This window comes from Fonsecaea pedrosoi (genome assembly GCF_000835455.1).
Source record: "Fonsecaea pedrosoi CBS 271.37 unplaced genomic scaffold supercont1.4, whole genome shotgun sequence".
Classification (NCBI taxonomy): domain Eukaryota; kingdom Fungi; phylum Ascomycota; class Eurotiomycetes; order Chaetothyriales; family Herpotrichiellaceae; genus Fonsecaea; species Fonsecaea pedrosoi.
The window spans coordinates 2,519,312-2,533,630 of NW_013550612.1; the positions used below are offsets into that span (position 1 = coordinate 2,519,312).

Genomic DNA, 14,319 nt, shown 5'->3' on the forward strand with positions numbered 1-14,319 from the left:
TCCCTTTCCCGGTCCTGGTTCCGGTCCTGATTCCTGTTCCCTGTCCCTGTCCATGTTCATGTCCATGTATAAAGGCGTAAATGGAATGGATGGGGCCAGTTTCTATTTGCTGCAATAGTTGATATGTACCACGAGGTACAGAACAGCGGGAATCAACCAGGAGGGATATGGTATATATGTACGTAGAAGATGGAAGGTTCTTTTTCTCTTCTTTTCTCTCCTCTTCTCTCCTGCTTCGATTCCAAGGGGTTTCTTCTCTCTTTGGTCTCTCGATTCGATTCGACTGAGGCTGGGACTGTGACTGGACTGGACTTGACTGTACTGTATCCATACATACATATGTACGTACCTACCTACTGCCGGTACTTAGGCACATAAGGAAACAGTGCGAGGTACTCGGTACAGGCTGGGCTATGTATGTATAGTCCGTCGATAGTGGAAAAAGAAAGATCTAACACACGGTCGGGATATCTTCCTTATCTCCCCCATCTTTCCTGTCCTACTTGCTGCTGCTTATCACGGTGATACTCTCTTGACTGGGAGAATGGACAATGTGCAAAGAGAGTTCGAATGTCGACAACGGACAGTATCCAATGACACAACATCAAAGCACCAAGTATGGAACAAGAAACAAGGAAATACCTTGAAGCAGCAAGGCTTTGTGGATACCAAAAAGGACGGCGAGTTTCAAAAAAAAAAAAGGGACAATTCATTGGCATTTGTCTGTCGGCTCCGATGGTTCTCACGAGACTCAACCAGCCTCGGATTGGAATGCGCACATGGCTGCCATTCCTGAGATTCAACGTGCACAGCTGGTCCTCGATTAAGAGAAAGAAACGCCGCTTGACGCCCCCAAGCTTGCGATGCCCTAAAAAAAACCTGCAATTCGTTTGTCATGGAAGTTGCCCGTAAAGTTGCCCAGCCTCCTGTATGTACTCCTGCACGATTTCCCAGTCGCCCTTGTATCAAACGCCGCTGAATGGCTGATGAGAACCACATGTCCAACGTAGTCGGGAATAGAAGGTTGGAAAACTGCGTCTGTGAGCTCTGCTTTGTCTTCAGCAGAGAGATGGCTGCTTGAGTTTGAATATGGCACAAACTGTCTTGTGCGTTGCCGGGATGAGTTTGACAAGGTGCCATTCGAGCTCTAGCCATGTCCAAAATGCGTCCAATGTCCCTCGCGATGGAGAAAAAGTTGTAGACGTATCAGCAAGACCTGACAAGAAAAATGGAAGAAATGGTGCTAGTATCCAAAATCTGATTAGCGTGAGGGAAACTTCGATTGTGATACAGCAAACGTATCACGAACCTCGGAACGAAAAAAGGAATCCCCTTGCTCCATTGCTCGAAGCCCTGGCCCCGCCATCTCACAAAATCGTGCATTTCTTGCTGCTCTTTTTCGGTGGGGGTTCTAGCGCTGCCACGATCGCCTCGTCAAATACGTCCTTAAGCTTATACTGAGTCAGGGCGCTGCATTCGACATATTTGACAGCTCCGAGCTCCTTGGCCATTCTTTCTCCGTCTTCCTTGCGGACAGGCTGCATCTTTTGCTTTGCAAGCTTTTCTCGGACAGATGGATCATCCCGGAGATCGGTTTGGGTGCCAACAATGAGACAAGGGACTCCAGGACAGTGATGGTGAACCTCCGGGAACCATTTTTCTCTCACGTTTTCAAATGACGCTGGTGACGTGACAGAAAAGCAAACAAGGAAGACGTCGGTCTGGGGATATGACAATGGTCGAAGACGGTCGTAATCCTCTTGTCCGGCCGTATCGAAAAGTCCCAACGTGTATGGCTCATCGCCGATCCTAGACACCCCCTTGGTCAGCTCACGTGCTCGGGCTGAGACGGGTTTGGATCAACAACGGCTAGCACCATCAGACCGGCGAGCTTGGGACAGATATCAATTTTGGAGATAAGATGTCACCAAGAAGTACGTGAAAGAACAAAACTTAAGCCACGTGAACGCGTAAAAACAGGGGTCGCGTTCTGAGAACAAAGCCACAGAGTACTCACATCACCGTCACGGCATAGTTGTCGAAGACTGTAGGGACATATTCCGAGGGGAATTTGTTTGTGGTGTATGAGATCAACAAGCATGTCTTGCCAACTGCACCGTCGCCGACAACCACACACCTGGAGTCGGAATATCAGTGGAACTGTCTCACTCAGCCGTGATCGGTAGACTCACTTAATCGTGGCAACAACCATTCCGTTCTCGTCTATTTCAAAGATGTCGTCCTCCAGTCGACGTATGCGGCTCGGATTCAAGGGTCTGAGAGGGCGCACTCTTAGTCTCTGTGTCGCAAGCACAATCTTCTTGAGACGAGATAACATTTTTGTTCAACTTACCAAAGGAAGAAGGGAACGGACGAGTAACGATTGTGTGAGAGAAGATTGAAACAGGCGGTGTTTGTAAGGGAGGCTCGAAGCTGTCACTTCTCTTTTCTGCCCGTGATATGAGGCGGTAAAGGAGTTCCAACGGGGAAGGACTGTCACTTGAATAGTACGTGAAGTCGAGCGTTTTAGGAAGATCAATACTGTCGTTTCCCATCAGCTTTATGTTACTCCATCTCTTTTTCTCACAGCCAGAATGCTCACAAGGTAGGAAGCGAAGGGGGGGTTCCAAGGTAGGCGCGAGTAGAGGGCAGGGCGGTCAACGGCCCTAGCGATCAGGATCGAAGAGGAAATTGACCAGCAAGAGAAGCGTTGGGTTATGTTCAAGAAACAGAAGATCCTGAAGGAAGTCTAGTCTTCAGTGCGAGAGCAGTGACATTTACCGGAAATGACAAGTTGCGAGAGGAGTCGTGCGAGGATGGAATGGATAAAAGGGACAGGGTTGGGAAAGAGACGTGATGGACGAGGTCGACGTGGAATGGGAATGGGTGATGGAGTCGCAGATACGGAGAGGGAGGACGCAGCTTGCCACGATAGACGAGGGAGGGAAATAAAGGGTATGGGGGTCGCGGCCTAGCTTTAGGCACACTAGGCTTGTTGCTTGGGCTGAGCCTTTGGGGGGAGCTATTAGGTAGAGCAGCTTGTCTTTAGGTGCAGCTCCGGCTCATCAGGCTCCAAGCCCGCCCGCGGTCCGCCTGGTAGGAAGGTCTTGACTCTTCAGCGGCTGCCCCGACTGTGACAGCTCTGGTTAGGCAGCTCTGCGCAGCTTTGGGGGCTCAAAACGCGTTGAACTAGGCTGAACCGAGTAGCAGGGTGGTCCCATCTCCCTCAAGGTCACTCACTTTGGTAACTCTCATCAAACTCAAGATTGCACTTCTGACTTGCAGCGGAAAACAAAGAGAATGCTCGCCTATCTTCTCTCATCCTTGACAACACTCAAGCCTTTGTACGATGCTCGATCTGGCATGGCTCCAAACGCGAAACTTTTGCGCGAAAAATAAACCCTCGGGACCTAGCAATGGGTATAACTTGTATGGACGGGATCAGGAGTTTCAGCTGCGGTGGTCAATAGTCATTTTGAGCACGCAATTCATTGGGCTTTCGAGGCACAAAGAATCAAGTCAACAAGCTGTGCATATCATTCCCCCACGAGGACACCCCCATTTCAACGGTTCCTACTGGTGGCCTTGTCCGACGCAGTTCCGCGAGTCATCCCCTGCAGCTGCTCCCCATGTCTGCCCAAGAGCGCGTCGAATACCAGCTACATGTCGACGCGATCGAGTAGAATCCGAGTCTGATGTCCGAGTCTTCAAGATCTGCTCCCAAACGGAAGGCTTTGATTGAGCCTTGTTCAGCTATCACATTTGCTATGAACTTATGCAAGCTACACCATTGCAGAAGCACCTGTGATATAGCCTTGACCTACCACGTCATACGTCCACCCCGACAACATGACTTGAAGCCGCCGCAATGCCCCAAAATCGTCTTTTGAGATGTCCGACTTTCGTCACAAGTTCACGAGGATGCAGTCAAAGGACGCATCGAAATGCACATTTTGGTTCACGCCATAATCCCACACTATTAGAACGGAGGTATCGCAATAAATCACCTGTAAAACCCTCATTCAAAACACATGCAATTCCACATTCTCCCAAGACCAGTACAGCCAAACCCCTCGACAAATTAGTTTTTCATTTATTTTGCCCCTATTTCCTCCTCAGCCCAACCGGAGAGACCTCCACGGCCATCGCTCGTCAGTCCCAGTCCATTAAACCCACTGGTCCCGAAGCCAGTGCCAAAAACCGATCCAAATCCACCAAAGCTGCCTTGCGGAGCATGCCCACCAAAGCCGCGTGACGACGACGAGCCTGGTTGCGTAGACTGCTGGCCACCAAAGAGCTCTTGCGAAAAGGCTGGGAGCGATACAGCTCGGGAGTGGGCACTCCTGCTTGCTCCTAGTCCGGTGTTCGTAGGGGCCAGAAGCCCACCGACGGTGGTGGACGCGCCATTGCTCATAGAGTTCGAATTGAATCCACCGCTGATGCTGCTCTGTCGAGGAATATGCGACGAGCTTGGAATCTCCAATCCGTTATGTCCGTTCGGCATATCGCCGTACAGTGCTGCCTGTTGATTCGCCAAAGCATGGTTCTGCTGCTGCTGTAGCTGGGCAAATGTCAGGGAGTCGTCCCGCAAATCCTGTTCAGCTTGAGCTTGCTGTTGTGACACATGTGATAGATACATTGTCAAGGGGTTGTTGTTGCCTGCATTCAGGATCGCCGACGGTGTTGGCGCAGGCAGGCTTGTCTGACGCGCAGCGATTTGAGACTGTGGCCCGAGTGAGGCCTTAGGCCCGGTTGGAATTGTCGACCTCGTGGGACTAGAGCCTGACTGTGACACAGCATGGTCAAATCCATTCATTGCAGCTGGGGAACCTGCACTGTCAATCGAGTTCTGGAGCCGTGACTGGCTGCCATTGGCATTGTTCAGGTTCTGGCGAGGGGGATTGCCGCACCGGTCTTTGCCGAAGTTGATCTTGAACCGCTTGTACTCTTCTCGCTGTCGTACAGCCTCAATGGCTTTGATGGCGTTGGCAATGTTGGTAAAGTTGACAAAAGCACAGCTTTTCTCTCGCAGAGTATTGACCAACTCGATTTCACCGTACTCGGAAAAGTCCTGTCGTAATCGTTCTTCGCTCCAGCTCTCATCGAGATTTCCAATATACACATTTCTTGAGGCTCCTCCGCTGACGGCCAAAGCAATGGCAGGTGGGAGAGCTCCCGAGTGCTTTCCCCACCCAATCTTCAGCCGTCTATTGTGGATCATTAGTCCTTGAAGGTTGCTCAGCGCATAGAAAGACGCAGCAGAGGTAGGATCGATGAATGTGACGAAGCAAATATGCTTATCGGGAATATATCGAATGTGATGGAGCAACCCTCCACGCACGACATTGCAAATCTCCTCGATAGTAGTCTCAGGGTGGATATTTCCAAGGTAAACAGTTCGATTTCCCAAGTTATTGACACCACCTGCAGTAGTTGCAACGGCGGCTGCTGCCACCGACTGTTGTGCTAGGGCATTGGATATCAAATCACGGTCGGCTCCGTTCAGCACGTGGGCGTAACCAGGAGCGATACCCAGGTATTGCGCTGCATTCTGTTGCTGCGTCTTGGAAACATAGGCACACCTATCCTTGCCATAGTAAACCCGCCGTGGAGGACCCCATTTGGGATCCTGTGGCAGCTGAGCCACGGCCTTGACGGCATTACTGATGGAGAGGAAGTGGACGAAGGCGATCGCCTTCTCACGAACCATCTTGACAGTATCAATGGGTCCAAACTTGCCCAGGTCTTCTCGAATCTCTTGTTCAGTGATGTCCTCGGGCAGGTTGCCTAGGTAGACGTTTCTCGAGGCCCCCGACTGCTGTACAGCGAGAGCGACCGAGGTCGGCACCTGGGATGGCTTGCCCCAGCCGATCTTAATGTCGTGACCCTTGATTGACAACTTTTTGAGGATAGCATCTGAGTGGAAATGGGTGGCAGAACTGCTATCCAGGAATGAAATAAACGCGCAGTTTTTCTCAGGTAGCAGTCTCACAGACTCGATCTGACCACTTCGGACATGGCTCAGGATTTCCTCAGCAGACGTGTCCGCGGGAATGTTTCCCAAGTAGACTGTACGACTTGTGCCAGTCATCCATGAGTTGCCCATGCCTACCATAGGTTGGTAGTGCCCGAATGCTGCACCGCCCAAGCCACTGAATCCAGTCGGTGACTGTGCCGTATAGCTGTCGGGCGACATGACCGTCTGATATGCTTGTGGAGAGAGAGGATTGGCATTAGGTTGAGTGGGACTTGTGAGCTGCGCCTGAGCATGTTGGTTCTGTTGATACTGCTGAGTCTGCGTATGAAGAGCATTGGTTCCCGGACCAAAGCGATTGAAGGTGGGAAACTGCGGAGAAGCGAAGGCACCAGGAGAACCTGGCTGGAAAGGGCTGCCGAGCAAAAGCTGAGAAGGTAACAGGGGCGTGAAATTCATCTCAAAGGCGGTACCTGGCGTCTGTTCGGTGACATTATAACTATGTTGATCTTTGGTAGCAGTAGCTATCGAAGGAACGGCAGGCTTTCTCTGGTTGCGATCGGCAAATGGAGGGTAGCCCGTGTGGTTCGAGTTGTACGCGCCATGGCTGAAGCCTGTACTATCAGTCCCAAATTTTGAAGCAGCAAAGCGGCTGCCAAATCCCCCAAACACGTCCTGACTCTGCATTGCAGCAAGCATATGGGATTATTGATGGATCGTGTCCCCGGGACCAGGTCCAAGGACAATTGGTGTTTTGTCTTTCTTGTTTGTTGGAAGGGCACGCAGCAAGAGAGCGAAACAAGCACAAATCTGGCGGTCAAAGCACAGTTTCGAGCTTTGCAAGAGGAACGACTGGCTGCAGGTGATGTCCGAAGATGCGGAGAGGACGACGTAAGTCTGTACAAAAACGAAGGAGTCGGTTGAATATGGACTGGTACGAATGGAGTCTATAAGGAAAAGATTGAAAACAATATCTGCTCAGAGGAACGGAACGAGCGAATGAAGGGAACAAAATGATGGGATTAGAAGAGAAGATGGGTCAGAGACGAGGAGGTAAAGAGGGAACGAAAGAACAGACAGAGAGGACTAAAAAATCAAGGGAGGAGCAACGGTGAACCAACAGAAGAATGAGGGAAACAGCTCAGAAACGGAAGCAATCAATTAACCGGGGTCTAGAGTCTAGGAAAGTGCCAAATTGAAATGGGTGGCTAGGGAAGGGGATCAGAAATAAGGGGGAAAGTACCGGAGAAGGGGGACCAGGCACGCGGGAGTGGACTCTAAACCGGACGATTTGCAAGACAAACTATGGCCAAGTGCCCAGCCCATTGCGCTCGCAGGGGATGTCAGCAGCATTCCATTATGACCAGTGCATACCCCCTCTTCATGGTCCTGGCACATGATTGCAAGCTTGTAGATTCTTCCTGGATCAGCGTAAAGCTCTGACTTGGGCCTGTTCAGGCTGCCGGTGGGATGGTTTGGATGAATCTGATACAGGAGAAGACTGATTTAAGGTTCACAACGTGTGGCTGCAAGATGATGGGACGGGGATGATCAATCTGCATGCTGATGCAGGTAAGGCGGCACTATGGACAGTTTGGTTAGACGATAGATTGCTTTTATGGAGAAGTTGGGAAGGGGTTAGGGATCCTTGAGGATTATAGCCAATTGAAGCCAGGCTCTGGGATGACAACCAGGTCCGCCATATCGGCGCCGAATCCAACACGAAAAAATAGGAATTGAAGCTTCCCCAAGACAAAGGGCAAGCTCTCCTGACAACGTTGTCATTCTGATGGCGATCATTGCGGAGTTTCTGTCCACCGCGTCGGATGTGTCAGTCTGAGAGCGAAACATGGCTCGGGGCAAGGTCATAGTGGTAACAGCTTCACCCCTGCAGAGCAATGTGGCGCTGGGTTTTGATTGCCCCTTCGAAACACGGAGTTTGGATTGGTGGTCGGCCCTGCTCGCGCTTAGCAGAGAGACGGAGGGCGGTCCCGCGTGTTCTGGCGCATGCTAATGATGCCAAGAGGGATTCTTGGGTTGATAGTTGACATGTTGAGAGCTGCAAAGCCGCAGCCACAACGACACCAATGTCTGGGGTGGCACAGGAGATTGGGGTGAGGCGCATGGGAGCCAGAAACGAGAGCGCAGAGACGAGAAGTGAAACTGCGGATTCCGAATCCATTTTAGCGTGTAATGCTCGCCGCCAAGCGCGCTAGCCGCCACTTTCCGAAACCTTAAATTCTACTCTATCCGATAAGCCACCAAGCCAACCCACCACCCACACAACCACACTACCGTGCCACCGTTGACTCACGTTGGCAGGTTGGCTTATATTTTCAGATTTTTGATCACAATTCGTAGTTGACCCTTCCACAACACATCAATATGGACACTTTCTACGTCGACGAGGACGTCGGTCGCGATGATGACTCTGCCACTGGCTCAGAAGCCGCCCCGTACAAAACTCTTCTCTTCGCAATGATCCAGCACCCAAAGGCAACATATAAAACTAGGAAGTCAGAAACCACCCCCGCAGACGCCAATGCTGACCCAGCCTCGCGGTTGGAATGGAAGCCGGCATCGAAATCTGCGTTGAAGAAAGCGACCAATCTCTATGAACAACATCAACGGAAACAGGCAAAGCAAGCTGACTTGGCCATCCGAGAACAACAAGAAGTCGAGAGGAGGAAGCAAGTGCTCGAGGAAGCAAAGAAAGTGGTCATTGCAGAAGATGAAAGCTTGCCGGCGCCCGTCAAGATCAAGCTCAACACCGTCGATCCCGCCATAATCAAGCTAGGCACCGCAGACTCCAAAGGCACCCGTGTCCGGGTTGTGGGTCGAGTTCACCATTTGCGGTCCCAGAAGGACATTATCTTCGTCACACTGAAAGATGGCAAGGGTTTGATGCAGTGCGTATTCTCGGGCAATTTGATCAAGACCTATGCCGCCATGACTCTGACCCTCGAGACTTCGCTCGAAATCCGAGGTGAGCTCAAATCTCTTCCATCGGGGGCGCACGCTCCTCTCGATCGGGAACTCCATGCCGACTATTTTACTGTGATTGGAGCGGCGGTCGGTGACAAGGAGGCCATCACCAACAAAGTGCAAGAGGATGGTGATGCCCAGAAGCTGCTCGATAACCGCCATCTCACGCTGCGTGGAGACGTCTCCTCTAGCGTCATGAAAGTTCGAGCAGCCGTGGAGATGGCCTTTGTGAAGGCGTATGAGGAGGTGCAATTCACGAAAGTGTCCCCTCCAGCAATGGTTCAAACGCAAGTCGAGGGTGGCGCAACTCTCTTCGAGTTCAACTACTACGGTGAAAAGGCTTACCTGACTCAATCCTCCCAACTGTACCTGGAGACCTGTCTGCCTGGCTTGGGTGACGTATATTGCATTGAAAAGTCCTTCCGAGCCGAAAAATCCCTTACCCGCCGCCATTTGAGTGAGTACACACACGTTGAGGCCGAACTCGACTTCATCTCCTTCGACGACCTGCTCAACCACATTGAGCACATGGTGTGCAGGGTCATTGAAATCGCCCTCGCGGATCCCCTCATTGCAAAATACGTCTATGACCTCAACCCCGACTTCAAAGCTCCGTCCCGCCCCTTCCGGCGCATGAAGTACTCCGAAGCCATTGCTTGGTTGGTAGAACATGAGATCCCCAACGAAGAAGGCAAGCCCCATGATTTCGGAGACGACATCGCTGAAGCCGCCGAGCGCAGAATGACCGACATCCTCAACGTCCCCATCTTCCTCACCCACTTCCCCACCGAGATCAAAGCCTTTTACATGCAAAAAGACCCCTCGGACCCTCGCGTGACCGAGAGCGTTGACGTCCTCATGCCTGGCGTCGGCGAGATCGTCGGCGGGAGCATGAGAATCTGGGATTACGAGGAGCTGATCGCCGCCTACAAGCGCGAGGGCATCGACCCCGAACCCTACTACTGGTACACGGATCAGAGGCGCTACGGCACCAGCCCCCACGGCGGTTACGGTTTGGGCCTGGAGCGCTTTTTGGCCTGGATGTGCGGTCGTTGGACTGTTAGGGAGTGCTGCCTCTACCCGAGGTTTGCCTATCGTTGCAAGCCATAGTTGATATAACTGAGCTTTCAAAGTGGGATTCCTCAGGATAATTACGAGGTACGATCCAGAAGGTCTCCGAGGTGGTGACCGCGGGGGTGGTCCGGAATACGCAGCTATGATGGATTATGGGATGATAGAACAACTACCGCTGGACATCTTGCCAGAGATACCTTAGATAGACCCAAAGCACACAAGCAGTTTCTTGCTTACATTCGTTTGGTATTTTCCTGACTCCATAAAATGCCCAATCTTCCAGGTCCAGCTAAAGACCATGAGCTCACCCTTGTCCCACTTAGTCTTACAAGTACTTCTTAGGCATTGTACTCTTTCGCCATTTGTACCATACAAACACCCCAATGCAACATGTCTGGAATGCCATAAAACTATACAGGATGAATCCGATCCTGGGCGTGTGCGCAATGACATATTCCCTGACTCTCTGTGGCACCTGTTCTGTCACGCCCACATGGGTCTCCGCAATCTGCTCACTCAGTTTGGCAAATTGCGTGCGGTGATCGCCAGTCTTCAACTCCTTCTCCAGAGAGGAGACGACCCTGTCGAGATTGGCCACACGGTTATCAAGACTCACAATAGATTGGGAATTGGGCATGCGGGCCAGGATTTCGGCGTGTCGGGACTCTAGGGTGGCAGAGACGCGTTGAACTTCACCAAAGAGATTTTGGATGGATTTGGAGATGAGATTGAGGCGGTTGTGGAGGTCTGCGAATTGGGTTTCTGTTGTGGTGTAGTAGGAAGCCGGGTGGTCGTCCATTTGCATCACCCCTTGTCCTTGATTTTGATTCTGCGAAAAGGCTTGTTGATTTGATTCTTGCGTGGCTGGCGGTGCAGTGAGAGAAGATAGAGTGAATCCGAACACCTCAAAGGAGTCGGGAGGATCTGCTGATGCCGCGGTCATCCCAAAGCTATAATCCGGCGGTAGTGCAACTTTCGCCGTGGTGAAGCACACTTTATCGTCGACACGGATTTCGAGGCCTTCTGCACGAGTGTGTTTCACATTGATATGAGATGGCCGCCCCAGATTGCGGTAGACGTAGTCGCAGTGCCCAAATGCAAGGCTGTCCACGTTCGCATGGTTTCTGTAATCGACCGACCCGTCACTGAGAAACCCTCGAATCTTTTGTACTCCTCCTACTGTGTCGACAACTATTGCAAGCCCTTCCCACTTCCCCACTGTGTATATGCTCGACGTGCTCACTGTTTTATCGCCATTGGCCACATACCACAGTTGCAAATTCCCACTGCCTCTGTCTGCAGCGCTTGCCCTGAATTTGAAGTCCACAGCCCAATCCTGTAATGAGTTTTTCTGTTCACTCCATAGTGCTCCCCGCTTGTGACCGCCGTACGGAGGTGTCAGAATGACTTTGTCCGACAGCAGTTGAGGCACATGTCCTTCCCCAAGCATCGACCAACCGGGAATGGCAAAGGAATTCGGCGAGATTGTCTGTTTATGTCCAAAAGACATTTCGTCGATGACATTTTGAGCAAGTGATGAAGTTACCCAGAGAAGGGAGAACAGTGAGGAGGAAAGACCGATCTTCATGGTGGATGTTATACAATACTATCCAGAGTCAGTTTGCGCATACAGCCGATCAAGGACAGATATTTGCACACGGAAAGTTTTGTGGACGAGGTAGTGCCCACCTCAAGAGTAAGGTCTTCTGTTTGACATCCAAGATTTAAATATTGATACAGTAGCGAAGGTGACGCAGACAGCAACAACACAGTAACGGATTTCGCGCGCAAGGTCAAGAGTGACTGGAGATGGCTCAATAAGATGTCGCACGTTTAAATTCTGAAACACAACATGATGCTTGAATCCCTCAAATGCGTCCATGAAAGGAAGATAGAGAAGGAAATCAGAGAAGTGGCTTGTGGCTCAAGCGGAAGGTGTCATGTTACGGCCACACATGGCATCTGGCAGCATGGCGGAGGCACCCTTTTTCGCACCTGGTGTCCATGAGTTCACATCCGATGCGCCTTGCTGCACCGTAGAACAAAGTGCGCTTGTCCGGCGGAGCATAAGAGCACTTTATGAAGCTCTCCTCACCTTGCTACATACTGCACGTCTGTAGATTAGGGCCACAGAATAATCTCTTTCTTCAGTCCCAACCCAAGCCCAGGTGCTGCTCCTCATGGCATCTGCTGCTTCGGCCACCTTGAGCCGAATTCGCGACAATACACCTATAATCCCAGTAAGCATAACGCGTCTGTTCATGTCCAACATCACACGTCTAATGGTTGTCAAGCAGTCGAGGCCAAACGCCACAAGAAGCAGCAATGATCAATGGCCGTCGTTATTCCAGACAGCCGTAGTGGCCACCGCTCTAAAGATTCTACTGTTTCCGGCCTATAGGTCAACAGACTTTGAAGTTCATCGGAATTGGCTAGCCATCACTCATTCATTACCTGTGAAAAAATGGTACTTCGAGGTTAGGAGACCCAGTATCGCCTATCAGGAGCTTCCGGTTCTCTAACTCTTCACCAGGCCACATCAGAGTGGACATTGGACTATCCGCCAGCATTTGCGCTGTTTGAATGGGTTCTTTCTCAACCTGCTGCTCTAATCGACGCCGGAATGGTGCAAGTTCAAAACCTGAACTATGATTCCTGGGCCACCATATACTTCCAGCGAAGCTCTGTCATCATTACAGAGCTGCTGCTTGTCTACGCTCTGCACAAGTATGGTTAATGCCTCAAATATGAGTGAGCACTACTGATTTGAAAAGGTACATGGAGACCTCCCCCGCCGCGACACGTCGCCAAAGCCATGCCGTGGGCCTTTCAATCCTGCTCTCCCCAGGATTCTTGATCATCGACCACATCCATTTCCAGTACAATGGTTTTCTCTACGGCATCTTGATCCTGTCCGTCGTCTTCGCACGCAAAGAGTCTACGTTGCTATTAAGCGGTGTTCTGTTCGCCTTGCTTTTATGCTTCAAGCATATCTACCTTTACCTGGCACCTGCATATTTTGTCTACCTGCTCCGGGTTTACTGCCTGAACCCGAAGAACATGTTTCAGCCCCGACTTGCAAACACATTCAAATTAGGCGCAAGCATTGTCGGCATTTTCGGATCTGTGTTCGGACCATTCGCCGCCTGGGGTCAACTCGACCAACTCAGATCTCGATTGTTTCCATTTGCACGAGGTCTCTGTCACGCGTATTGGGCACCCAATGCCTGGGCCATCTACTCGTTTGTCGACCGGATGCTGATCCTTGGTGCTCCCTATCTTGGTCTAAGTGTGAACCAGGATGCTGTAAACAGCGTCACTCGAGGCTTGGTGGGAGACACTTCGTTCGCCGTCCTTCCAGATATCACGGCTCGACAGTGTTTCGGGCTTACATTGGCCTTTCAGACCATCGCGTTGACCAAGCTGTGGCGTTCACCCAGCTGGGATTCTTTCGTTGGCGCTCTCACCCTCTGTGGGTACGCATCCTTCTTGTTTGGTTGGCATGTCCATGAAAAAGCCATTTTACTGGTTATAATCCCTTTCAGCCTATTAGCCGTGAAAGACCGGTCATACCTGGCGAGCTTCCGACCTTTGGCAGTGGCGGGACATGTGTCGCTATTTCCACTTCTCTTCACCGCTGCAGAGTTTCCGATTAAGGTGGCATATACGATAGCTTGGCTCATGATATTCCTCTATGCTTTTGGGCAGTTGGCGCCAGCTCCTGCCCGGAGGCGAGTTTTCTTGCTAGATCGATTTGCGCTACTTTATATTGCCATATCGGTGCCCTTGATGGCATACTGTTCGTTGCTGCATCGGGTGGTCTTGGGGAAGAGATATGAATTTCTACCACTGATGTTCATTAGCACGTACTCGGCGATTGGGGTGCTAGGCTCGTGGCTTGGGTTCATGGTATGCTATTTGTCTTGAAGAGGCTGTTCTGTAGCTTCCCGTAGGGAATCTCCGATAGGAATGCTGGTATGTACATACGTACAACAACGAGTCTAACCAAAGCTTGAAACGACAGTATTACTCCCTCGCGAGATGTATATGGTGCAGGGTCTTGGACGCCCTCAAGAGCGCTGGCCTGCTGAGTATGGGTTTTCAATGTCGGGCAGATTCAGTGCTCCCATGTGATCGTGGAGGGAGCCCTCTAAGCATCATTGCCACTGTTAGTGGCAGAAGCCGCAGGTATGGCATGGGGTTAGGAGGCCCACAAGGCTGATAATGGGCCATAAGAGGTTGAATGTTGTCCGCAGAAGATAGTGAACAGTCTCACTAGCCTCGTA

At 51.2% G+C, this 14,319-nt stretch overlaps 5 protein-coding genes across 5 annotated transcripts; 2 read left to right on the plus strand and 3 right to left on the minus strand.

Moving 5' to 3' along the window:
* Positions 1–1,367: 1,367 nt before the first annotated feature.
* Positions 1,368–2,338, minus strand: Z517_06714 (cell division control protein 42; the record flags this gene model as incomplete). Its single annotated transcript, XM_013428453.1, has 3 exons — positions 1,368–1,809; positions 2,018–2,137; positions 2,193–2,338. 3 exons carry the CDS (start codon positions 2,336–2,338, stop codon positions 1,368–1,370), a joined length of 708 nt encoding a protein of 235 aa, XP_013283907.1.
* A 1,755-nt stretch (positions 2,339–4,093) lies between these two features.
* Positions 4,094–6,661, minus strand: Z517_06715 (uncharacterized protein; the record flags this gene model as incomplete). The annotated part of the gene is made up of 1 exon (XM_013428454.1): positions 4,094–6,661. One exon carries the CDS (start codon positions 6,659–6,661, stop codon positions 4,094–4,096), a length of 2,568 nt encoding a protein of 855 aa, XP_013283908.1.
* A 1,698-nt stretch (positions 6,662–8,359) lies between these two features.
* Z517_06716 (asparagine-tRNA ligase) lies at positions 8,360–10,069 on the plus strand (the record flags this gene model as incomplete). The annotated part of the gene is made up of 1 exon (XM_013428455.1): positions 8,360–10,069. One exon carries the CDS (start codon positions 8,360–8,362, stop codon positions 10,067–10,069), a length of 1,710 nt encoding a protein of 569 aa, XP_013283909.1.
* A 289-nt stretch (positions 10,070–10,358) lies between these two features.
* Positions 10,359–11,621, minus strand: Z517_06717 (uncharacterized protein; the record flags this gene model as incomplete). The annotated part of the gene is made up of 1 exon (XM_013428456.1): positions 10,359–11,621. One exon carries the CDS (start codon positions 11,619–11,621, stop codon positions 10,359–10,361), a length of 1,263 nt encoding a protein of 420 aa, XP_013283910.1.
* Positions 11,622–12,213: 592 nt separating this feature from the next.
* Z517_06718 (uncharacterized protein) lies at positions 12,214–13,960 on the plus strand (the record flags this gene model as incomplete). The annotated part of the gene is made up of 3 exons (XM_013428457.1): positions 12,214–12,510; positions 12,567–12,760; positions 12,808–13,960. The coding sequence occupies 3 exons, from the start codon at positions 12,214–12,216 to the stop codon at positions 13,958–13,960; spliced, it is 1,644 nt and encodes a 547-aa protein (XP_013283911.1).
* Between the last annotated feature and the right edge of the window lie 359 nt (positions 13,961–14,319).